The following is a 27,154-nucleotide window of genomic DNA, read 5'->3' as shown; positions in this document are numbered from 1 at the left end:
AAGTTTAATTCATTTTAAGTTAATTCAATTCAGGTGAAGAACTTAACACGAGTCCAATTGATATCAAGTCTTTTAAATTGAAATGGACAATAACAGAGTTCACTCAACTCATCAAACGAAGTTTCCAAAGACTTCCCAGCATGCATTGTTTGAGAGTTTTAACTCCCGAGACCCGTCTAAATATTAAGATAAATAATGGTTGTTTCTTGTCATAATACTGAAACCATTAAATATACTTACTTTAGTTGGTTTTACAAGTTCAGGAAATGACTTAACTAAATATTACATTTTAGTCCCATTAACACACATTCTTAAGGCACGAGGAAACTAACGTTTAAAATGGAACAGCTTTTAAACTTGTGACAGTGAGAAGTCAGGGGAATCCTCAGTCATCAGAATGTATCCTCTGGGAACCATAAATATATTAAACATTTCATAGCAATCCATCTAATAGTTTTAAAGACATGCCACTCAAAAACTAAAACGTCAACCTATCCCATTAAAGAGGCTACTGTGTAACCCTTTGCTCTTTCACTATGTGTGTGCACTTTGGTCCTCTTGGTCCACGTTTTAGATTATGTTACACAAGTCTTATTTAACGTGGAGTCTGCTAATATCCTGCTTTTCAGTGGTTGTTGTTCCATTGTTTCTCCAAAGCTCTTCAGCAGGCGCTTGTATAACGCTTAACGCCAGTCGGGGAGAAATAGCACTAATCTCAGAATGATGCCCTTATTTCCATCATTACAATGAAATGAGGGGGGGGAAATAAATGCGGTTTTGTTTTATTTCACCCATTTTTTCTGAGGGCTGGTGTTTCTTCGCGACATTTTATGGAGCTCCTGTCGTCTGAGTGGCAGCCACAGTCGTAGCAGACTGCGGTGGGCCGTCGGTGGCAGGGGTTGTGTCGCGGGCTTGTGACTCACTCTGTTATTGTTCCTTTGGAAATATGCACTTGCCTCGGCTGTGTGCTTTGAAGATTATCTTCAACTCTAAATAAAAGAGAGCTACTTCTAGACTAACATCAAGAAGCCATTGATGTAACATATATGTCTTCTCGTGAAAATGCTGGGGTCACTCGTGATGCAGGATTCGGTATCCTTCAGCCTCCAACATCCCGTTGATAATAGACTCCGGTCTTCCTGAGGTCTAACGAGAGCAGAGCTACGCCTTTGGACTAGTCTTCTGAATTCGACAGCGTAGCCGATTCATATTTGGGTGTTTTAATTTCCCTGTGTTTTATAGCGTGCTGCTGAGCCGGCGGTTTCCTCATTAAGAGACACATGAAAGCCGGTTGTAAAGGAGCCTCGGTGAGACCGGCCTGCGCTGACGTCTGAAGGGGACGCGAGCGACCGAAGGACCGAAGGACCGACCGAGTCCAGAGCCAGCCGGTCTGAGCCGGAGGGCCTCACCCACTCAGCCAGGCGGCCGGTGGTGGGCCACCAGACACACCGCACTGAATTGCGTCCTCACTAGAATACGACACCATGTGTCAGCAGGAGTTTATGCAAGACTTGTGTTTGTATTGTGGGATTGGAACAATTGCCCAGTCTTACCACACTGAGCTGAGATATATATATGGTATAATACTTCTTCAAGCATCATGCAGCTTTTCTCCTGAGCATAGACACGATTAGGACTTAACTTGTCTTGGAATTATACTTATGTACATTATACACAGATGATCAAGTTCCTATTTCTGCTGGTGTGTTCTGAGACTCCTGGAGTTACCCCCCTCCTCTCCCCCACACCCTCTCTCTGCTGCTATTTAGAGAACAAAACACCCTGTCTCCGAGAGTTGCCGCTGTGATAGATACCTGAGGCAACAGAGTTCATTATATCACCATTATAACCGCCGGTGGATGCTCGGCTGTTTAACGACTCGCTCTTTAAGGAAGTAAGATTGGTAGGGTCACGGTGCAGTGAGGGGGAGGGGAGGGGGCTCCTCTAAGCACCCCGTGATTCATATCAAACGCACGATAAGTGGCGTGCGGCTAAATTAGCGGCTGGATTTCAAGCAGGTATAATAGCTCGCCCGGCAGTGCGTAACGAGCCACCGCCTCACCGTGTGGTAACGTGACCTTGATATCTTTTACATGAAGCCACCAATAATAGTCGGGCCGTTTAGCCGCAGCTCATATCCACACCCACAGCGTCTCCACATGAGCACAACACCCACACAAGTCTTCTTCCTGTTTTGTAGACAACATTCCCCCACCCTGAGTCATTGACTACGCTTAGGTTCATTAGTGAAGATAATTCTATTGCAGACAGCGGGTCAGCGCATAACATGTCACGGCGACAGGGAGGCACACTGCAGCAGCTAATTATAGCTAAGAAATCCTCATTAGAATATGAAGAGGGGGCAGAGGGGGGGGGGGTGAAGTGTATTGTTGTGAAACATGGACCCACTACCTGTAAAAAGGTTGCATCGCAATGATATAAGTGAGGATCTGAGGGAGAAAGTACCCTGTACCATCTGCCTCTGTATGCTTTGTCACATTTTCACTTTTCCAGCCTTTTTAACTTGCTTCAAACTGGACATGTGGTGTTCAAGGGCGTGCAAATTCTTTAATTAATGTGTCCCCTGATTTCGAAGACATTAACATCCCTGCTATGCTCCAACATTATGTTGATACGCTCATATTTTCCGATGCTGTTCTCTCTCTCCGCACTTTCCTCCTCTTTTACAGTACACTACCCTCTTCACATTACCCCCCACACACCCTCTGTCACCTGTGAGTAATGACAGCATGCATATTCTATATATCACACGCTTCTGCACATGCTCAGTAGCTCTTCATTGTATTAATTACTCTCATTGGAAGAGTGATCATCAGCTCCGTCAGAATCCATCATAGCTCGGTTCCCACAGAGACCTGAGCCCGGTAAATAATCACCGGTGTCGGTACCAGGACTTCTGACCCGTCGTTCCCATCGGACACACCAGGGTGGGCCCTAAATACCCAGGGGGGGAGTGGGGGGGGGGGGGCAACTCCCACTGAACCACATTCATCTCTGCCACCAGCTGAGGAAGAAGATGGCCGGTGCTGGTTCAGACCCGTAATGGGTGAGGGTGGGTTTCACCCACAGGTCGTCTAATCCAGGCTCAGCAGTCAGAAGGGAATAACGCATTCTGTTTTACAACAATCTGGAACCGGTGTATATCTCTGGATTAATCTGTGTTATAAAAATGGTTTCAAATGAAATATGATACATGGAGGCCAAACAAATGTAGAACCTGTAACAAATCAACCCCAGTCGTGTTCACATCGAGCACGTGGTTTCTCCAACTGTGGGATGTTAACTCAACAACTGACGATGGCAAGGCAGTGATGCAAGTCCCATTTTCACTCCCGTTTCTGATATATGTATACCTGATATTGATGTATCTGTTAATATACAAGACTGATCAGATACCAGAGCTCTCCAATTTAAAATCTCTACACTGCACTGCATGTAAGTCTCTGGAATGATGAGGCCAGAGGACGGCTGTGGCACTTAAAACCAAGTCAGCGGTCTTCCATGACTTGACGAATGATGGCAGAAGCTCAGGATGCTATAATGACATGCATGGATACTCTGTGGATTGGTAGTATCATGGCTAATAAAATCTGGGGCATCAGTTCAGTTTTTTGGAAAAGAAAGATTTACATTTCTTCGTGAGTTTCCTCCGTGAGACTTCTGTGGCTCTAGACGTAAATCTAAATAAGACTGAATACTTCCCCTAAAGCAGCTTGGTAATTTAGTTTTTCGTGGGATTGACTGAATATGAACTACAATGCCTCTGTTTGTAGTGCTGATTGATGTTTATAATAGTTTTTGGACAACAATGTTTGCCACCGAGCTGCATCAGCTCATTATTAGTTTGGTCTTTTCATGGGATTAAAGTTATTAAAGCTCAAGGCTTTTGCATTTGAATATATATATATATATATATACAGTTTATTTCACACTGCTTTTAAACAATATATATATATATATATTTTGTTTAAAGGCAGTGTGAACCCTAACACAAGAAACTGAGGGTTTACGCCACTTCCCTGGTGAAGAGAAGATCTTTTTTGAAGAACAGTTCAGGACTGCAGCAGCATTCAAATACAAACCAAAAATGAAAAGACTCACTCTCAATATACCCGCCTCTAGTTGTCTAAAGCACAAAGTCTGTGATGGCCTCATCTTGCTCTGTTTAGAGCTCTCTTCATGGCCAATTGACCTGACAGCTCACTCCTGTCTCTCTCGCTAATTGAACAGAGAAGGAATGAGAGAGAGGAAGAGAAAGAGAAAGAGGAAGAGAGAGACCGAGAAAATGAAGGCGACCGAGGAGGAAGGAACGATGCGATGGAGGACGAGTGAGAGGAGAGAAGCGAGGGGTGGTGTAGCATGCAAGGCCTCATTGATTAGGTGGCGAGCGGTGCAATGTTTCTCTCCTGACACTTACGCACATTAAAGCTACATAAACACCCATAATTGGTTCGTTTAGAGCGGAGTGGAGGGAAACAGCACACACACACACACACACACAATCGTTGTCTGTATGTGTGTGTGAGGAATATAGAGAGAAGGGGAGGTAAATGAAACACTCATAAAAAGGCATCAAAAGCTTGCAAAGTGGTTGGTGAAGGTAGAAAGATGCCTATGAATGTGTGTGTGTGTGTGTGTGTGTTTGTGTGTCACATGTCCCACTGCTGTACTAAGCAGGAATGATAAAACCATCCTAAGAGACTTGGTATGACAATAACACTCACTTCAGGGAGAAGAAGAAATAGGAAGGATGCTGCTGACTGTGACAAATTAGCTCCTAAATATCGAGGTTGCCAATTGGCTGCGGACGTCAGGAGGGAGAGATACGGTTGGCTGGCTGAGTTGATGGATAGTTATTATGCCATTCAAATAAAAGAAGATGCAACTTTGGGGCTTTGCAGTTCAATGATAGTTGTGGAGCGCTGGTCAGCACTGTCCAATGGGATCCTGCAAAGTGTGTGTGCTCATCTTTTTATGTGTGCAGTTCTGTCTACGTTCTGGAGCACATAATATTACACACATGTGTTAAAGCAAAAAGACACAACGAGAGAATTAGACAGTTGTAAGAGATGTGCGTCCTGCTGCACTGATGCCAGTCAGTCTATTCCGGTTCCTGGATGACAGTTTGTGCCAGAGGCAATATTCAGGGTGTTCCCTCCGTCCCGTAATGCCATATCCATCAGGTCATAAGACTCCCTGACAGGGTGTAACTGGAACTACCTCCTCCTGCCCCACCCCAGAGGGCCGTGTCATTGGCTGAATGGAGCGCTCCCTGGACGTGGAATGATGGGATCCCTCGTTCTTGGCTGTCATCTCTAATCCAACACTCTCACCCACACAGCTGAATCTTCATCTCACTCTCTCTCATGCTGTGCACCGCATGCTCTCACACACACACACACACATACACACACACACACAAGCACAAACTTTCTCCATCTATCTCCCCACACTCTGGGCCACAAATAAATGTACATTCACTGCCAATTCAGATGCTGTATCAACTTCGCTGAATCTACATATCGTTGACGTGTCCAGGTGCTAAGTCACCATTATGTCTCTCTTCAACACTCACACAGACACACACTCAGGGGACGAGCCAGGCAGGTCGCAGTGGCCCCAGAGCACTGGACTGTGCTAAGCAGGTAAATATAGCGAGGACAGGCTTTATTAGAATAGAAAAAGCTCTGTTACTGTCACAGGTAAGCATGACCGATTGGAATGGATCTCTGCCTCCATGGCCAGCGTCCAACAGTCATCCTCAGCTATTCTGAATAGCCTCAACGCCTCTGGGTTGTGTCTTTTCTGAACCAATCCTAAAAAGAACAAATGCCTCATAAGACCAGGTTTCCCTCAAACCAAGGGATCTGGGATGCGGTGTGTGTATACGAGTGTGCACCCTCTTTAATGTATTACTAATGTTCTGGGTCTATGAAAAAGGAGACGGTGTGTGTGTATGTCTTGTCTTCCTAATGTAACTGCTCAGCAGATTACCGCCTTCTTGCTTCCAAATCAATACCGTCGAGTGGGTGAAAAAAAAAGGCTAGTTTCCTCTCAAATCACCTCAGCATTTACCCTGCACACACACACACACACACACACACACACACACGTGCACAGACACTGTGAATGCATTCTCACATGCATGCTCACTATCGCATTCAAATGCAAAGTGGCTGAGAGCAAATGGAGATAAAAAGGGTAGAAATAAAAAGACGATGCAAGAGATGTGGAGCCCATGTTGTGTAATCTCTCTGGCCTTCTCATCGCCACTGAGCCTGCACACAAAGAACCATCCATCCTCAACCCTCTAAAGCTCATTGATCCTATCAACATCCAGGCGGAGTAAAGATGCCCCTCTTCCCCTCACATCGCCGAACACTCACTCTATAACGGGGATCAATATTGATTATCATCTTTAAACTGCCTGCCTGTGGCCATGTGCTTCAGGAGCTGCTAAATCCTAAAGGTATGAGGTTTGGGGAAACAAAAACGGGCTATGATGACTTTTGTATTGGGTTCATTTTGGGTTTTTTGTGTCGAATGGAAATAGAGCACGAGAACAGTAAAAGAAAGACGAACGTCAGTGAGATAGTACGAAATGGATATTAGAGGCAAATTTAGATTAGATTAGTTTTTTAATTCATAAATGAAGCCTTGAATATCTGTTTTTTGTATTTTGTCTGACCTCGTCATTAGCCGACCACTGCACACGAACATGTCAGCATCAGTGTCCAGCTCCCTTCGGTCCTCCTTCATCCCACTCTTCTACCCCACATATCTGACTCCATCCCGTCAATCATGCCTCTCAGATAGCCCCATGATCGCAATCGACACTCAAATGATGGAAGTGAATAAAACTCATTACTGACAGTCAGCGTGAGTCATGGCCGAACATTAAAAGTTGCGTCTGGCCCACAGCCGTTCATCCCTCAGCCGTGCTTTATGATGGTCGGGTTCCCTTCGCCTTTCGGCGCCAATCTCCATCAATCCACCACACCTACAGACACCCCCACCTCCCCTTTACTTAATGCATCTCCAGTCTTCAGACATACTAACCGCTTGTATCCAAGTGGTTGGAGAGTTTTTAGTTGTGGGGTTTGGGCGAGGGCTGTCAGAAGTCTCGGTGTCTGGGGTTGCAAATGTGGTTGTTGTAATAAACCAAAGGAGCTGCTACTTTTCTGTTTTTGAATTAAACACCCATTGTCGCTCTCTGGAACTTGAGACTGCTTATTTCTCACACTTGTGAAGACCTGTCGGCAGCCATTTTACTGCCGCTGTCCATACTCCCCACCTATCTATACTAACCACTGCCTAAACAACTCTTTACCTAATGTAAACTAAGCCAGGCCAGTGAGTCACCGGCCATCTTAGACCTCCTCCTAACTGGTCCTGTCCCCATAAACCCAGTGCAGAGAGAGAGCAGTGTTTACAGAAACACAGGAGCGGCTCACCTCTGATCTGCCCTGCGATAGCGGAAAAAGAAAAGACAGCGAGGGAAGGAGGGAGAAGGACAGAGAGGAAAGGAGACGCCAGGGGTTACATGATTGCAGGACAAACTCATAAAAGTTCCATTAACCCACGAGGAGTTAAAGAGGCCCTGTTTTCATCCAGCAGACAGCCGTCACAAACAGAGCATCACCATAAACTGTCCTCCTTCCTTTCCTCCATCTTTCTCTTGATCTCTACAGCCCTCGCTCCCACAGTCTCTTTGTCCTGTTCCCCTTCAAGCCTCAGTTCATTTCTCTTTTTTTAATATTTTACTCATTTCTTCCTTCCAGTGGACCAGCACAGACATTGTAAACATAAATCTATAAACAAGGACTCAGTCCTACTTAAGCTCTCCCACTCTTCTTCTCTGTCTCCCCCCTCCTCCCCCTCAGCTGACCAAAACTGGACTGCCTCCTTAAAACCCCGCTCCCCCCTTAATCTGGGTTCCTAGTTTGTGAGTCACAACCTACAGACGCCAACGGGCTGTCCGCGTCAGTCTGTCTGTCTTATTAAACCGGCTCGCCATTCATCCATGTCTATTCACTAACTGCGTTCAGGTCGATCTGATAAGAGAACGTTGCACCAAAACCGTCCTTTTGTCTGGGGATATTTGCTGATTTATGTGGAAATCTAAGATTGCATTGTTTAAATTACGTTGCCATCAAGGGTATTGAGCTCATTTCTTCTCCTTGTAGTGTTCACTGTAAATACACATTTTATTGCGCTTGTATATATTATTACAACATAACAGATATTCTTTCATTGATTCCCAGAGAACAACTGTGGCCTCGAAATAAAATGCACCACTTCCTGTTTGCCAGTGTAGACCCAACTTTCGAGAACGGCAAGAGCTGAAACTTAACTGTGTTTTACTGATGAGTAATTCTAATAATAAATGCTACTTTTCTATTTAAATATAAAACCATTTTAGTTTTACTTTAAGAAGTACTCCAGATAATGCAATCATAAACAAAACATGTTTCTCAACTTCAGCTTAATTTACCAATGAAGTCTTATGAAGATCAATATCTCTTTTTGCAAGAGCGATCTGAGAAGAAATTGCATATTTACAAGAAAACAACAAGTTGACTCTGTCACACACTGACACCAATTCATGCAAATAAATATAAAAAATTACAGAGCACTTTGTGTCTCTAACAATTTAATATTCAACAAGGGGTTATTACTAAAACCTCATTGAATATAAAGGGTTCCGTCCGCTGTTAAAAATAAAACACATTAATGTAAGATGCTTTATAACATTCTATAATAAAACAGATGCAGTAAAACATGATCATAAAGATGAATAATTATGCAATCTGCTACCATTTAAACCCAAATCCTTCAGTGTGATCATATTCTATAACTTCAAACCATACCTTTGACGTACTTTAATCCCACAGCTTCGTGAAATAATTCTGTCCGTCATGTTTATGGAGACATTATGAACACTGACCTCAGACACACACGCTGCTGACCCTCTACCTTGTCTGTTTCTTCAGTTTTATAGTTTTAGGGAGGTCGGCTTCCAGCCAAACAGTGCGAGTGTTCTTTGAAATCATCCATTAAGGCACTAAGCACAGGCTCTTAGCTCATCTATGATGCTCTCGCTATCTGGTACCACTATCTCATCTGCTCCCTTTCCCATGCTGTAACCTTACCTCCCAAAGTTATCTTGCCTCAACTCACACTAACATGCACACACACACACACACACACACACACACACACACACACACACACACACACACAGTTCCTGCTTGGAAGGCACTTGTGTCCAAATGCACCTCTTTCTGAGTTTTACCACAAAAACGTTTTGTCTTAAATCTAGGACCCTTTGTTAAAAAAATTACAGAGGTAGACAAAACAAGCCTTTTAATTAAATTGTCTTTTTTGTACATATTTAGCTTTGTTGGATGGATACCTTTGCCTGGAGCTTGAGACCCAGATATTAATTGACTACGATTGCATTTATAATTGTTGACCATCCATCAATTATCTGTAACATGCATATCCTATTCAGGGTCACGGAGAGCTGGAGCCCAGCTGAGATTGGGAGAAAGCAAGGTTCATCCTGGACAAATAGTGTAATTATTGTGCACTGGATATTAAATATAACAACAACAAAAAACACCCTCTCTTGGAAACGGATATTAATTATTCGATGGATGGCTATATGCATGTTGTGCTAAAAGATTGAGGCAAAAGCTAGCAGATCCCAGGAAAAGTAATCAACCTGAACACTTGCAAATCCCTGAAATATGTGTAATAAAGAAGCTAGCTGAGCCCAAGTTTAATATTGAAAAATGATTATGAATGCATACTTGTTAGTATCTTTTAACACCCCAGGTATAAAATAAACAGCAGAACAGAGCTGCTAACATGTGTCACACATTCCACCACATCTTAGATGTTCCACCTGCCTGTTGACTAAACTCTCCTGTCTCTTAAGATCCTCCCACAGCATCAACTCTCATTCCTCTCAGCTGGCTCTCCACGCCCATCTCACCTGCATCCCCTTATCGGTGCCTCACTATTTAAGCCCTTCAGTCGTACTTGTTCCCAGCCAGATTGAAGAGATTCAGTAGTAAAAGACACTTTTATTTATATAAGCAAAAGTTCAAAACAGTATGTAATTATTAACTCATACTAATCTTGTAAAAATATATATCGTCTTATCAATTTTAAAGAAAGAAACTAAACAAAGATCTGCCTGAATAAGTTCACAGTAACTAGAGGCTGCAGCTGCAACTATCACTGCAACAAGGAGACACATGAACTGTGTTTTTCATTGAGAGAAAATGACTTTGAGCACCGGTCTCAGGTAGCCAACCAAAACCAGATACTGTGAAGCAAAGTATTAAAGGAGTAAAGTAAAAAAAAGTTATGTTGAATTATTATAGTTTTATTTCTTATTTTTACCATGTAATGTATAACAAGGCATACACACATTATTTAAAATGATCCTGTCTCGAGCTATTTGATCCATTAAGTATTTGATCCATTAAGTGGTTGATCCCTGTAACCGGGGGAAGGGATAGTTTACGGAATAGACTCACGCTTGCGGTGCAATATGCAGGGCTAACAACCCCCGCTATAACCCCTCATTACAATATTGCACTAAATAAATACCGCAAATATATTGCCTTACATGTACGCTATTAAATAAAACTCCTGGCCAGAGTGGCACAGAGCACCAAGTTGTATCAACAGCGAGCTAACAAACTGAGCAGGACGGCTCAAACAGATCTAGCCCATGATAAAACACCCAAAACTACTACAGCAAAACCAGAGTGCAGTGGAAGTAAAGTCTGTCTGTCCCTAATACCCCACAACTAACACAGACTGGAATATATCAACAGCAATATCCAAGCAGTGATATTATTACTATTGGAAGTGTAAGTTACTGTTATTAGTGACATTGTTAGGAACTCTTCAGACTGAGTCGCTATAGTCAGTAAAGTTAATCCTAACTAATCTTTTTTGCTGCCTAAACTTCCTAAGAAAACAAAAGTTTATTTTTAAAAGCCATTATGCATGTAAGGATGTTATATTGACAAGCTGCCCCTGATACGTCCAAAACTTATGCTGGAAGGGTGCGTAGGTCATGTTTGACGCATAGGGCCACTGACCAAGCATCTATTTGACCAGTTAGGAGTGAGAATATGTTGGATAGGCACATCATTTAATACATTGCTGTGGTCTGGGGTTTTGTAAGAATTAGAGAACAAATAACATCACCTTCCAAACTCAATACATGCAGAGTAATCATTCCTACTACAGCACGTCGTGTCACAACCTATCCTCACATATCGAATGAAAAAGTGACTCCCCATTTTTAGACAAAAAGTTACTTTGTTTGATTCAGGCAACACAATCAGGTTTAGGAAAACATCTTAAAATACTTGCCTGCCCAGTGTTAGTTTTCTCCGTCATACTTCCTGGTTAATACTTCCTGGTTCATGATGACGTGATTACACATTTTTGGTGAGGGCCTGAGGGCTATCTACCAACTACATTGTGCATCAACATGCAAAACAAATACACAGGACTGGTGCCAGGCATGTGCTTAACGATTGGACTATTACAGATATTAATATTGTTTCCAGAGAAAAACGTTTTGGGTCAATGTTCTGTCTATATCCTTATTATCAGGTCACTACATCAGTTCAGCTGTACATACTTTCCAAATGTAAGCTAATGTAACAGCAGCAGGCAGTGGTCAGCAGGACGACTCAGCACTTCCCCCCTAGTGCAGGTTTAGAGTGCAGGATGGGAGTCGGAAGGGCAGGGGGTGGGGGGAGGGCTGAGAAGCAGAGTGAAGGGTGAGCCCAGACACCCAAGTCCCCCAGGAGAGGACCGGCGTGACAGTCCTGGGACTTGGGCATAATGAGGATACATCACTGCAGCAACGAGGTGCTCTATCACAGGCACACACACACACGGCAGCCAGAGGCCTCCACACACAGACACGGATGGAGACGTCACACAAACCTCTGAGCTGATCGCATCATGGCAAAGGACGTCAAATGAGCCTCAAACTCAAGCCCAATTCCCCCTGTAAAAGGAGGCCGTGCGGCATGGTGAGCGATGCGGCTGCAGCGCGACTGTGGGAACCGGCTGGTTCCCATCCTCCACCGAGTGTTGGACGCTTCTCTGGGAAAGAAGGGGTACAACTTTGTTCCCGTCGCCGCCGTTGCGCAGCAGTAAAGCGGCGAGCGGCCAGTAAAATAAAATGAGGTGTGGAGAGAGTTGGACTGATCTGCAAAGCCATGCCGCGAGGGTCGTAAAATAATAACACTCCGTCGTAAAACAAAGTGCTTATTAAATCATGTTAAACAATATTGCACGGCGTGGTGTGCTCCGCGCGAGCAGTTCCACAAAACAACATTTTTTAAAATAAATTTTAAAAAACGATCTCATGGGGAAAGCAACTGAATGACATTTAATAAGTTGATCATCATCACAACGCTGAGTCAGACTTTGGGGAGGGCTCGGTGGCTGAGCTTCTCCCCCCTAAGTGACTCTTGGCCATTCTGGACATTAATTGGATTTCAAGGGACGATTGTACATCAGAAGAGCAGGAGATTGCAACCTTCCTGTTACTAACCTATGACTAAGCCGGTGGTTATTTATCTCTTTGTGGTGATGAGAACAACATAAACAATACACAAGCTCATGAATGTGTTCACACAACGTGTAAGCCTATATATGCAGCAAGTCAAATAGTGGGATTTCAACCCGAAGTAATGACATTGAGAAGCTTTGGTCGGTGGCTACAAACACACACACACACACACTCACACTCACACTCACACACACACACACACACACACGTCACAACGCCATGTGTGCAGTCCTTCCTTCATACGTGCTGCTGATAGTGAACTAAAACTCGCTGCTGCGTTGAGCTGCATGAAGTGAACATTTTGATACCAGATCAGTGGAATTGATGTCTGATAAAGGAGTGGAAGCTTGTGAGGACTGTGACGGTGAGGTTGCATATGAATGTGTGCATTAATGACAGGAGACATGCAATTCAGGAAGAGAGAAAGACTGAGCTGTTCCGAGTAAAGACATGGTTACGACCAACCATGGAAATGTAATAGATTAGTCAATTGGAACAAAAGCATCTGCTAAATTAATTGAATGTAAAATAGCTACAGTGTATGAATTACTTATCTTTATCACATAATTAGTTCGAGGAAAATGCATTTCCTTCTTTCTTCTTCCTCTGACTTTAGCCATTAGACAAATTACTTTCTTGCACCTAAACAATTATATGTCAAAGGCTTTTGTTTTAACAAAGATCACTCGTGTATTATATAAGTTGAATGCCAAGTTGTATTTTCGACTGCCAACTGCTGTAAACTGATTGTTAAACTCATTTAAACAGGCAGCCAAATCGCTAAGAAAGGAATAAGAGATGCTGCTCTTCAGATTGCTTCAATACTCTTCTATGGATGGCTATCAGGAATGGATTTTAATTAGAAGAAATAAAGGCCAAACACAGGCAAAGGAACATTACATTAGGATGGTGAGGTGCAGCTGCTGTTCTCAGCTCATTCGAAAATATAGCATATTGGTCTTTTTGAATTTGCTGTCACTCTTTGTCCTCTGTCTCGTGTTTGTGGTCTGGCAAATAAAGACAACTCCACCATTTAATATTTGAAAAAAAGCAGCTCTATGTTTACAAAATAAATTGTTCTCTTTTGATGAACTTTCTACTCCACAACCGAAATTGGTAATTGTCTCTGCTTATGACCATAAATTCAAATAGCTGAGGCCTCCGCACGTGTAAATGTAATTGTGTGTTATGAGGGTAACAGACAACATCTGTGGCTAATGTCCTTGCCGTTCTTTGCTCCATCAACCAAGGCAGAGATAATGCTTCCGCCTGCAAGCAAAATACCATCTTGCAGCTGACTTGGGGCCACTTGACAGAGTGCAAGTAAAAGTGAAATATGATAATGAACAATTTGGGAAAACTGGGGGGAAAAACATTAACACCCTGACACGGCCAGTCGGTAAATCAACATTTTGCTTAAAGGTCATAATCCATAAAGCATGCTCTTCGCCAACATTGGGTTGTTTTCTAGGAAATAGTTCAAGTCTGGATTCCATCATATATTCCATAACCAACTGATCTTCAGCTTCTTAATATTTTGGAAAAATAATCCCTTCATATATTCATAAATGACATCTTCAAAAACACAGGAATAGAAATCCTTTGCTATCCTCTAATACAGGTTTCTAAAAAACAACAATGAGCCAAGAAACAAAGAGGAAGTATGCAATTCTTAAAGATCACGTCATGCACTCTCTGTTGCAACAGAAGAAGTCCAATCTGTGCATGTGTGATTTTTTTATTTAAAAATAATCAAAACCTTGTATCCGCTGTGCCAGTCTCAAATGGCTATATATGTCTAAGAACTAATGATGGCAAAGAGGATTAGAATGAGGAGGGATCAACACTGCAATCCAAATAAGGCTCCCCCAGGAGAATGTTCTGGTTCACCACCCATCATCCCAACAGCTGTTTTACAAGAAATGACAGTATAGCCAACCCTGTCCCCTTAATTTACATATAATCAATGAAGGATCAAACTGCTTTCCCTATCATGACATATTTACAGCGTGTGTGTTACTTGTCTGCACAATGCTTTGTGACTGAATCTACTTGATAAAGGAACATTGTCCTATACTCATTCCGCTATAGTGCCCGACAGCACACTGCATCTTTGTTCAGTTGTTGCAGCCAACAATTGGAATATATGCTATTCGCTGCTGAAGTCCTTCTCAAGAGAGGGAGAATAAAAGAAGATTGGGTATCAGTCATCCTTAAAATCACATGAACCATGTACTGAATTAGTAACAGTAATTATTAATAATAGCTATGGATAATTACACCTTTTGTGAAAACCCAAGACTATACTTTTGAACAGAAACATAACTTGGGTTCAATGTGGGCCTCTGCACATGGTTTATTGGAGTGCAAATTCTGCCCAAATGGAAGAATGTCACGGCTAAAAATAGTCTTGCTATAGTGCAGACAGATGATTGCATGCATGTCATCGAAAGTGGTGCTGCTCGACATGCTTTAATATCAACGTTCTTGAAACCTAGGATTTGCTAAAGGATTGTTTGCCCCATCTTTCAAAATATGATATAAGCTTCAATAATGTCAGAACATAAGCACTTACATCAATACACTGCATACATAAATATATACGTATATGCAGTATAAAGAAATAAACTATTACTTAATGTTTTGTATATATATATATAAGCTCTATTATCTTATATTGATAATCGATAACCAAAAGATGAATTGTATATATCGTTTGACCATTTTACTTCCTTAATTTTGCAGGTTGGAAAACTGATTATGAAGCATCCAACTATATTCTCTGAATAGCCAATAGACTGTGAAGAAAGACTAGAACATGTTTGTACATGTTGACCTCTTCAGTGCCCCATGCAGCACCGAGGTGTCAGGGCAACAGGCCTGTCGGTGGCCTCACAACTGTTTAAGAGCTCCTGGAGCAGACCACGTTAATTGGGAGGGGAGTTTAGTGCAAGGACAGCATTGATTTGTGTTATTATGTTGGTTACTCTGTGTCCATGCATTACGATTTCCCCTGCACATAAATATTGAATTAAATGTTAAAAGTGTCGAAATTTAATTCTGTTTTTTTTGTTTCTATTTCCCGCCCACATGGTAGCGTCCAACCTGCAGCGCGGATCTGTAAAAAACAGTTAGTTCCGCCGCTCTGTCCCCACGTCACATCTGACAGTAACAAATGCCACAGGAATATTTCAATGTGAAATACCGGCACCATCTTTGAGTGTAACCATTACTTTCTATTATGTTCTCCTTCCTCTATATTCCCCTTTACTGTACACACCAACACATTCAACAGTACGATTTGTGAAACAGTTAAAGCTCATCCATAAGACTCATCCGGTAAGGCATCTCCGGTAAGGCTCATCCTGTAAGGTGGATGTTTCGGTGTACAGGCCTCGGCCTACCAAATAATGTCTTGCTGGATTTAAATGTTTGCATCAATGGCCATAAGAAGGATTTCAATGTTTTGTGTTAGTCAATTAACTGTAATAATTCACCACTTTGTGCTTTTAAGAAATATGTTTGTGAAGGAAAAAGGCATATATCGTATACTGGATGCATTGCATTAAGTGTGATGAGGTTGGATTACATAAAATAACCCGACAACAACAAACCATTTATTGGAATTGTCGACACAAATATGCATATCATGTTGTATGTTTAGGGAACCCTGTAACATTTAATTAATCATCAATCAGAAAATCTGTTAAACGAAAACACAACATGTTGACTTTGTTTGGTTTAAGATTTTCATTTGAATGAATGCATGCGCAGAAACATTGAGAAACATCTTCGGCTCCACTTGAATGGAACAACTGAAAAAGAGGATGCTTTTATACCCTGAATCCATCCTCCTGTTTTGTTGGTCTTGTATATCACATAAGCACGTAGCAACCGGCCCATTATCCAGCTGCATAGCTGTCTCCGGTGCACCGTAAATAAGGTTGATAAAGACGCTGCCGAAAACGACTTTCACGCGTCCCCCGATTGATTTAACGTGACCCCCGTTTCCAAATGATATTGGAAGCCTATTTAAACAGATGAAGGCTTAAATTGTCTTGCTTGTATGCGCATTAATCTCCCATTCATCATCATTACTGTGTGATTGGTCCGTCCACGCCTCCGCCAACCCCTTCCGTTCCGACAAGGGCCTGTAAATTAGGATGTAATCCAATTTAAACAACGGTAGCAGCAGCCACGGATTCATTTGTTTTTTTTTCTTCTTTCTTTTTTCAATCTGCTGTCGGTGGACAGCTGCACTGCACCGCCCCTTATCAAAATGCTTTGTGCTAGTTGTGGGAGCTAGGGAGCTCCGAGCCAATTCCCACTAATAGGATCTTATACGGCTGATGTAATTGGTGTTATGTGCAATCTATGAGCCCATCATATCTCGAAGCTCAGTCATACGCAATATTTCAGCGATTAAATGGCATGTTGATGCTGGATTAGGCCGCTGAGGATTCGGCCGTAGTTGATGCAGCGAAGAGAGATGGAGATCCATATGCGTGGCTGGGTAAATGTGGTTGTAATGTGCCTCGCTTTAATGTGTCATTCTGGCACAGAAGATGACCTTATAGTGCTGTTCCCGTGTAACCAAATAAAATGTCTGCACCAAGCTTTGGAAATGAGCCTCTATGAAACCAGACGTTTGCATGCAGGGACTATGCCTTTTGAATATTCAGCTATCCTGATCGGTTCATCTTTATTTTATGGTAGGATTTTATTATGCGCAAACCAAAGTCATTTTCCTGCATGACCCGTGTCCCTATCAGGCTTAAAGACACAGGCTGATAGTTTACATAAATCTGCCTTGTGGCTTCGCCCCGACCCGAGCGCCTTAAACGGTGTATTATTCCAAACATATGCATTTTAATCAGCTCGGTCACACTTACAAGAACTGCAGTTAATAAGGCCATCAATCAAACCCGTGTGCTGGTGGGAGGGAGGGAGGAAGAGAGAGAGGGGGGGGGGGGGGGGTGCGCGTGGGTGCAGTATGTCTGATTAGGATAAACCTTTTTACCTCAAAGCATCAGGAATAGGGACTTTAAGTGTTTTTTGGTATCTGCTTTTCCATTTTGGGACCGATATGTCGTGCATGGAGAGAATAACATACATGATAAATGTGCGTTGCTTATTATTCACTTTGAGACTGAGGTATTTAGGAAGGTTTCTTCTAAAACCGTGTACGTTTGAGAAGAAGTAAACAGTATAAACTTGTTTGTATTATGCACAATTACGCAACATTGCAAATAATGTTTTTGCCGGTGGACTTAAGGCCCTGCAGGCTAAATGACGGCTTATTGTGATCTCTCCCATCGACGATGTAAAAAGCACTTTTAATCGTGTGTGTCTCTGCGGGCCAGATCACCTCGCCAATCCTGTTAGTCTTTTAATTTGCTCATCCTCGGTCAAACGCAGCCAATTAAGGTCCTGCTGATTGGCCCCTCCGAATCATTGATCTCTTTGTATTTCCAATATTCAGACGACTAATTCTGGTGTCTATGTTCGGGGAGAAAATATGAGTGGCTTTAACGGAGCCCTGGGACCACTTAACTGTCACGTTCAATCTCGTGGTCCCATCAGGAGATATGGGGGCACACTGGTGTGTTGACACATGCACTTGAGAAAGAAAATTAGTGTTATTATTGTAGAAGGATGGTGGGGGTGGTATATATAGTCGAGTATAGAAAATCCTTAATAGCCTACAAACGAAATAAAATGACCTGAAAGAGAAACATGTGTTGGAATTAGATTTTATTCTGTTGTTTTGGAGTGAAAGTAACATTTAGAAATATTTTCTTTTTTATTTCTAATTTCGTTACTCTGCATTCTACTTAAATAAATCATCAAAAAAATGTGTTGGAACATTCATTTGCTCAATTGATTCTTTGACAGTGTTTATTACAAATTAAACGCTCAGCACAACCCAGTCAAAAGACAAAACAATCCCAAAAAAACTAAAACATATTAAGTCAGTTATTAGTCCGCTTCCTCCACAAAATGCCACCAAACTGGTGGCACTTCAGCAGTGCAAGGCAAGAAACATATTTTAAAAGAGGCCGATAGCCATATATTAATCACATTTTCATCATAAGAAGTGTTTCCTATTGGGGGAGGAAGTGAGAGGGTTTGATGGGTTTAAAGATGTTCACTTGTTTCTTTTTCCTTCATTTTGATTGTCCACTCTCTGCCCCTCTCCATCTTCCTCTGGGTCCTTCTTCTTCTCTCCCCCCTCTCGTCAAACCGTGCGGGCTGTAATCCGTTCCCCCGGCGCCTTGTTACCTTTCGGCAGTAACGATCTCTTCCTGGTATTATCATTAATTCAACACTCAAAATTCGCCGGGTCGTACATATACATCACTTACTAATTTCACTAGCATCTGCACATTTCAACCCGGGCCGCCGCGGAGGGGCCCGGTGGCGAGGAGCTGCTTCATAATGAGACGGCCGCAGTCTGTTAACAGATCTCCTTGTTAAAAAGTGAGACGGAAAGCATCATTCTCGCGTAACTAGCAATGCATGTAGGTCCGGTGTGGACGCGTAAAGACACCACGCGTAATGATAACAAGCTTATCTCGATCCATCAAGCACATGTAACCGTCAGATTTCACCCCTCTCTCATACATCAAATTCATCTTCTAAAAATCAAATCTGGTTTTCTGTCCATGTCTTCATATTTCAGCCACTGTCCTGGCTCTGCAATGGGATACATATTTTTCAGTATAGGCTAATAGGAGATCCGTTGAGCGTCAGTTGAAGTTCTGGCTAATTATCTTGCCCCGAGTTTAAGATGACGTTCACAGGCTACACCTCGTCATGCTGTTTCAGTCTTGATCATATAATATGTTAGGTTAAAAAGCGTATGGTAAAAGCTTACATAGAACAAATCCTGGTTTGTTTGCGTTCTATCTGGTCAGAGGCACTTCTTCCCTCTGGTCTAATGTCACAGGTGAGGATTTGCTGAGCACCGAAGGCGTGAAAGTGACGAAAGCGTCAGTCCTGCTCGTTGGGGAGCAAGCGAAGTCCGAGCCAGAGGGCCTAGTTGAGATACCGTTGGATTGGCTTGAGTGACAGGCCAGACAGGAGCAGGGGCTTCCCCCGGGACCGAGGCCGTGGGTCGGACCCGGGTACAGGGACGGATGTCTGAAGGCGCACAGGAGCTCCGGCCTCTGGTAGGGGTGCGACAGCATTCGGAAACTGTCGAGGGAGCGCAGGGGGTTGGAGAAAGGGGTGGCGGCCGGAACCGAGCCAGCTCCGACACCCAGGTGGGAGTAGTACGGTAGCGGCAGGTGGGATGGAAAGGGGTAGGGCAGGTTCCCCGTGGCCGCCGCGTGGCTCATCATGTAGGTGTAGAAGGCCGGGTCCGCAGGGTGAGGCCAAGTCATGGCTAGACGCTGGCGCTTGTCTTTCATCCTGCGATTCTGAAACCACACCTACAGGACCGAGACACACCGAGTCAAATATTAACCACAACCCCCACTGATGCAAAGACAAACCACAATAACAAAAGGAGATATATAGCCCATACAGTTCGGCGTTTACGCATGAATAAGATAATTTTTGTGTGTGTGGATTTAAATTATTAAAAAGCGTATTATAATGTATATACTTGTTAGTTGTGCCGTTGTGTCAGTTGAAGAAATAGGCCTATATATGTATTTAATTATATAAATATATATAGTATATATATATATATATATATATATATATATATATATATATATATATATATATATATAGAGAGAGAGAGAGAGAGAGAGAGAGACAATAATCCTACCTTGATTGTGGTTTCAGGTAGATTTAAGGAGGCCGCCAGTTCGCATCTCCGCGGCCTGGACACGTAGTTCTCCCGGTAAAATTCCTTCTCCAGCCTTCCGATTTGCTCTCGGGTGAATGCTGTCCGGTACCGGCGAATTTGATCCGCTGCATAGGACAGAGAGCCCGGACCCTGGACAATGCTACCCGGGTCGGCACCAGTCTCACTCTGGTGACCCGGAGAATCCCCATTTCGACCTGAAACAGTATACATAATAATTAATCAGATATAATTAGCATACAGTTTAAAACAGTCAGCGGAATCATTTTCAAGGAAGAGCATCGCATTTAATTTAAGTTATTTTCTTAATTTCAATTTCATTGTTTGTCTTTCACTTTTATTATTAACGGCCTTCCTGACACATCGGTCCTCATTTTGTCGAGTTTAAAAAACTACCTGCTAATATTTTCACTGTTGATATTATTTCTCACAGTATATTGATATGTATGACCCATCATTTTAGTGGACTAAAATGATAAATTATCAGGTTGTATTTGTGTCATTCGTTCGTCACTATTTTTTCGGTTTGACGCAAACAACAACTTAACATCTGCATTTATTTATATTAATATCACTATCTGTTCACATAATTTCGATGAAGGCTATAACACATTTGTAACAAACAGTCTTCGGTCTTTGCACCTTGGGGATGACAGACAGACACCCCACACACTCCTTCCCTTCACGTTTGGCGTGTGGTTTATATACAAATTCTGCATTTTTCCTAATGCAATAAGTATAGTGATATATTTTAAGTGACTCATTTTCAAATTCAGAGGGTAACATTATTGGTTAGATTGTGGGTGTCACCTCAGCGTGTTTCCAGCCAAACTGGTCACTTGACAGACCTGCTGTAAGGCACCGACTGCAGTTATGTCTGTTGTTATTGGGGCTACAGTGTATTTCGTTCAGGAAATATTCAATATTTCTAATTCATTAAGTGAATTTCTGGATACGATCAATAAATTTGCTTAAACGTCCCTGCATATGACATTTTTGATTGGCATAATCCACGTTGGCATTCAATCAACTTCATTTGCGCAACCTACAGTCGCAGAAAAGCCGCAGTGGCATGCAGCTCCATGCAGCCTACCTTTAGCTGTCGGGTAGTCCATGCTTTCAGGCGTGCAGCTGACATCAATTTCCTCATAGTAGTCTGACTCGGTGTCTGAGCTGCTGCCGTCTTTGTGGGGATGATCACTCCGGTGTCTCTCTCCGGAGGAAGACCTGCCAACTGGCCTCATATCGGCGCGTATATTCCTCGGTGCGCTCTCCTCCATCACCACCTCCGCTCTGCGGGAGTAGGGCGCAGCGCCGGGGCTCAGACAGCTCCTGTGGCCCGGCTTCCCCGGTGGTTCTCGCACGGGGCTGCGGATGGCTCCCGACAAACTGGAGACGCTCTTGCCAAGCTGACCTCTCTCTGCCAGCATCACCATCTCCTCTCTGCTTTCCATCACAAGCACGACTTGGAAAACCTCGACTTCGCGGGAGAGTACAAGCCGTGAAAACCAAGGCGATGATTTTCAGGTTGGAGGGGTGTGAGCATGTGTGGATTTGTGTGTGTGTATGTGTATGTGTGGGGACAACACGGGTGGGGGGGGGGGGGGGGGGGGGTTGAGTCCCAAGAAGAAGGAGAGGCTTCTGGAAAAGAGGGGATGCAATCCGGTCTGACCCTGACAGAAGAGCGCTCCAGAGTGCGCAGAGGGAGCTCTGGGAGGGATCACCATTTACCCTCTCTCTCTTTCTCCAGAGCTGTCATTCTTAATAGGCCAGCCGTCATGACAGCACCCCCCCCCCCCCCTCTCCCCCTTTCCCACTGACGACACGCATTGATTGGATATGGGGAAACAGACGGAGCAATGGCAGCTTTGAGATTGAGGCTGGGGGTGCACCGAAGACATCTTTGTAGATCTATCTATCTCTATCTATCTCTATCTATCTATCTATCTATCTATCTATATATATATAGATATATATATCTATATATATATCTTATCTATCTGACAAAAGATAAATACAATAAGTACAATTTTCACAATCGCAATTTTACATGAACTTCAATGAGATGTCACCCACTGTGGTGGATTTGAAGATGCTGCATTCCCAAATAATATCAAATTAAGAGAATACATATATTTTAATTGAACATTTATCAATTAAAATGAGTTATTTGCTCACCCCCATGCATGGCCCACCCCTCCATTCTCCTCATGCTCTGCCTTTACTCGCCCTAAAGTGGAGTCAAGTAAAGTCCTCAAAGGTCAAGTCTTGCGGTCAGAGTTTAGATAAAAGGCCATTTGACATGAAGTCTTAAAAGTCAATAGTACGGAGCAGAACAACACAAAGGCAGAAAGCTCAATTCATTATATGCCTATTAAAGAAGTTGTAAATATCCATCATCGCATATACCTGAATTCTAAATGTATATTTAATTTGCTATCTGAAATATCACTCACCCTCAAACATTTAATCCATTAAACAAATATAACACTGCAGTGTCCTACTGTGACAATGCCTCAATACAGAGCACTGATGGAGGATTATTTGCATTCTTTTATGGTCTTAAGATATAGTATTTAAATAAAAAAACATCACTGAACAATATTACAGGCTGTGGCATGAGGGATGATGGACCACACGTCACCCTGCTGGGTCTGTAGGGCAGATATTTACTCTCCAGGCCTAATGTGGGTTCAACCCATGCTGTAACATGCAGGTTCATTATGCTTCATATGTGAATGTTGCAGTTTACAGAATATATTCTGGATATTTTGAGGTTAATTAATGCCTCTTATGGCTGCATGTGATCAAGTCTCTTTCTCTTTGCTGCAACTTGCAACCTAAACACATAGTGCTCCACCTGATAAGGACAAATGTTGTAAAGATAGAAGCTGTCCCCCCTGCATATTTATAATGTGTTGTTAGCTTACCTTAGCATATATATATATATATATATATATATATATATATATATATATTAAATAAATAAATAAATAAAATAATACCTTGACAAGTGTGGCCTTAGAAATGCAATCTGTTAAAGCAGTTTTGAGTTGACAATTTCATTACATTTAACTATTGATGCCTCTATAGAACAGTTAAAATAAAAAAGAGACATCAGCCGCTGTAGGCATGGTGGTAGACGTGGACGGGATCTTGTGTAGAGAGGTGGCCATGTGACGTCACAGAGTGGAGAGAAGGAGGCAGGCTGTGGAGCTCCAGCAGCCTTCGCTGTCCTTGTGCGCCCTCGCCTGTCCGAATGAGGGAAGAGGCCCCGGCGGCGTGCAGCCGCCCCCTCCCCCCAGCCCGCCAGCTGTGAAGTTGAGGGAAATTCCTTTGGCTTTCTACCACGACTCTTTCATCTGGCCAGCAAAGGGGGGAAAAGTAGATCTCCCCCACCCCACCCTCCCCCCTTTCCTCTCACTCTGACGATTTGATGTTGCTGCTTTTGTTAGTAAAAAAAAAAAAAAAGTAGGATAGACATCTGCTTTGGAAAACATACAGATGTGCCCATGTCAAAGTCACTTTGTCTATCTCTCTTGTCTGGTACTTATTTAGTGTTTGAGGTGAACACTGGCACTGCATGACCAGAACCAAGAGCACCGGCACATCGTAACATCAGCCTGCACTCTGCAGTGTTGATGAAGAACCACAAACTAATGAAAACCCACTCAAGGAACTTCGCAGTCAAAGTAAAACTATTTTTCCTGATTCAGAAAGAAAAAAGGCAACTTCAATTTGTTTAATTTCGGGCTGTGTGTCAGACAAATAAAAGATGGTTAACTTAAATATGGTCCTGCTGATTTATATTGCCTATACCTAAATTGAAAAACTTTTGAAAAATGTTTTTTGCCAATATGTGCTATTTAATTTAAACATGTCACATCAGAGCCTATATATACATCGACACATTATTTGACTCAAAACTCCACTTGTGTACACTTACTTCTGCTTTAAAAAAACAATAAGAGATGGGTCACCACACTAAAGCGCACAGATATGGCACATGTCACATTGTGTGTGCTATATCCAGGAGTTATGCAATGGGTCGTGTCCGGGCAGATGGGATCTCGTGATGATCCGGAGATAACACTTAAAAGGGCTTTGCGCAACAGAAGAAATGACCTTGCAGCTTTACAGTAGTGCCACTTATATTGTGTGTGTTTTAGATAGTGAAGGGCAGCGGATGGGTTTGGAGAGATTGAGTAAAATGTGGAACCTTTTATTCCCCTTATGCAGGAGTGACCATGCATGCAATGCGTCGGTTCACTTTAACACACAATCCAAATCCTGCACAGTGGCTCGGCCTCAGTTGAGTTTTGCACGGGGAGATCAAAGAGGGGGAGCGCCCCACCCGGCAGACACTGCAGAATGCGCCCCTCAGTTTTACTAGCCAGCCCAACTTGAACTTGACCATGGAGGCTGCGCAGTATACCATGTAATCCAACCCCGGGCCGTGCACAGCGACTTTAAGCGCAAACAATGTTTCGGTGCAATGCACGCGGTTTGGTGCATGTTCAGAGTTGTACCGCGGTTCACGGGAGGAGTCCGAACCTGGCAGAATATAACATCAAACCCTCACCTTCATTATGGTGGCCCCTCCCGTCTCTGTTGCTCCGACTTGGCCTTGAAACAGGATGACGCAGCTACCAGAAAGTTAACTCGCTGACCTTGGAGCGAAATGTCGCGCTGACTCTACAGCTGGAAACCTTTACCCTGGGAGACCGGCTTCGGTCGCTCGTACCAGCCCCATCCACGCAAACTCTGCACTATTACACGAAGGGCTTAGCAAGCCAGTGAGATCAGGCCTGTATTATCCCATTAAAGGGGAACACATCATGGGGCCATGCCTTAGCATCAAGTCAGCAGTAGCAAGGCAGCACACCAGGTGCAAAGCCCCGGCGTTTCACAAGAGTGCATGTACGAGTGAGTGCCTGGCATCTTTTAGGAAAGGTGATATTTACAAGTCTGTCTGGTTGCAAATGGGTTCTTATTTTTAGAGAGGCTTGCTGTCATCTGCACGTATGCCGTACGTCGTCTATTTTTAGAGGCTATAGTGAATTTTGATTATTACGTTTCTGTGTATTTCGGAGTCATTTCAGAGGCTTTGCGATGTACAGTTCAGGTGCTGATTGTTGTGTTGGTGCAATACAACATTCAGACTGGCATTCAAGTGATATGGAAACGAGTGAAATAGTTGTATAGTTAGCCCCTACTAACTGGTTATGGATCATATTTTTCCGATATTGACCTAAGCGTTATGTTGCCACGAATCGGAGACTAAAATACATGTTATAGTACGTTTTTAAAATATCTTAAATACTGCATTTTGTGGGTTTGTTCCTTGTAATAAGTTACATTATTAATGAATAAATCATTATGCAACTGAACATTTTAATAATATATATCGTAGTGCACTTATATATATATATATGTATATATACATATGTATATGTAAATATATATATATATATGTGTGTATATATCTATATGTATATATATATGTATCTATATGTATATATATAATGCACTACGATATATATTATTAAAAATCTTCGTCAGCCAATTAAAAGATGAATGCAATGTTTCCAGTGAAGTTGTTTACACTGATCTTTTTTTATCATGTATCTCATGTGATTATTGGTTGATCTTTAAAGGCATGAGGGCTGGTATTAACTTGTGCGACTATTTTCTGTTTGTTTGAACTAGTTCTCTAAAGAGCAACGTGCTCACATACACACTCAAGCGGCGTCATGAGATCTGTGTACGCATAATTTATTTTTCATTTCTAAATATCTGAAAAAAAACAGGTGTACCCGTTTAAACCAGTGCATTGTCTTATTTTACACGTGTCGTGCTTGTATTGAATATACCCGGTTTGCTGTGTTTATTTGTGGTGAACATGCTACTAAAGCTAGATCTATAATTCTATTCTTTTATTCTGGCCTCTGTGCTGGCTGCACAAACCAAAAGGACAAAATGGTATATTCTGATATCGCATCGTCGGATGATTATGAAGGTAAAAATAAAAAAAGGAAAAGGAAACAGCTTGCAGCAGAAATGATGATCGTAATAATAATAATAAACAACATATTGCGCATAATAATAGAACAATGTGGCTTAAAGCGCCTCCGTTGTTCTCGATAGAATAAATACTAATACTCAGTGTTCATATGAAAAAGAAGGGCAAGAACACTATACTGCCGGAGTTATACGATAAAAATAAATAAAAAATAACTCTTTACTTGCTGCCCATCGTAGTCTACAGCAGTTGTCAGGCGGGAAATGAAACACAGACATTTGTATCTGCGTGGTTCTTCTCTGCCAATAAATGATTTCACATGCAGCTCGTGGTCATATCTTCAGCAGGCAGTTAACACAATATGTTAGCCTTCTGCTGGATGAATTGAAACGGACAACGAGCGTGTCCATCAAAAGCGCCTCAACCTTCCAGTTGGCATCAAACCTCTCGTCGGGTTCCAGAATATGTGTCCGAGGATGACATGTGTCCATATTTTTTTCTTTATTTTTATGCAATACTTCATAATCACACGTCAGGCGACAGTCCAGAAAATATGGAAAAGTCAAGTATGTGACCGCTCTGTGGTTCACTGCAGTGACCACAAACACATATAGGTTATTATGCTTTGACAACTTTTGACAGCCGGCTACTTTAAACATGTGTCATCAACATGCAT

The 27,154-nt window shown here is 42.6% G+C and overlaps 1 protein-coding gene across 2 annotated transcripts; it reads right to left on the bottom strand.

The window, feature by feature from the left end:
- Positions 1–19,545: 19,545 nt before the first annotated feature.
- Positions 19,546–21,910, bottom strand: evx1 (even-skipped homeobox 1). Of its 2 annotated transcripts, none has more exons than XM_056419466.1 (3): positions 21,550–21,910; positions 20,418–20,653; positions 19,546–20,073 (listed from the first exon to the last, which is right to left on the bottom strand). In XM_056419466.1, the coding sequence occupies exons 1-3, from the start codon at positions 21,908–21,910 to the stop codon at positions 19,546–19,548; spliced, it is 1,125 nt and encodes a 374-aa protein (XP_056275441.1). The 2 variants fall into 2 exon arrangements, with proteins under 2 accessions (XP_056275441.1, XP_056275447.1); XM_056419472.1 differs by having other exon boundaries at positions 20,418–20,563.
- Positions 21,911–27,154: the final 5,244 nt, after the last annotated feature.

The sequence above is a fragment of the Pseudoliparis swirei genome, chromosome 1 (genome assembly GCF_029220125.1).
Source record: "Pseudoliparis swirei isolate HS2019 ecotype Mariana Trench chromosome 1, NWPU_hadal_v1, whole genome shotgun sequence".
Classification (NCBI taxonomy): Eukaryota; Metazoa; Chordata; class Actinopteri; order Perciformes; family Liparidae; genus Pseudoliparis; species Pseudoliparis swirei.
The sequence above is the reverse complement of the archived record's forward strand: the minus strand, read 5'-3'. Positions and strand labels throughout refer to the sequence as shown.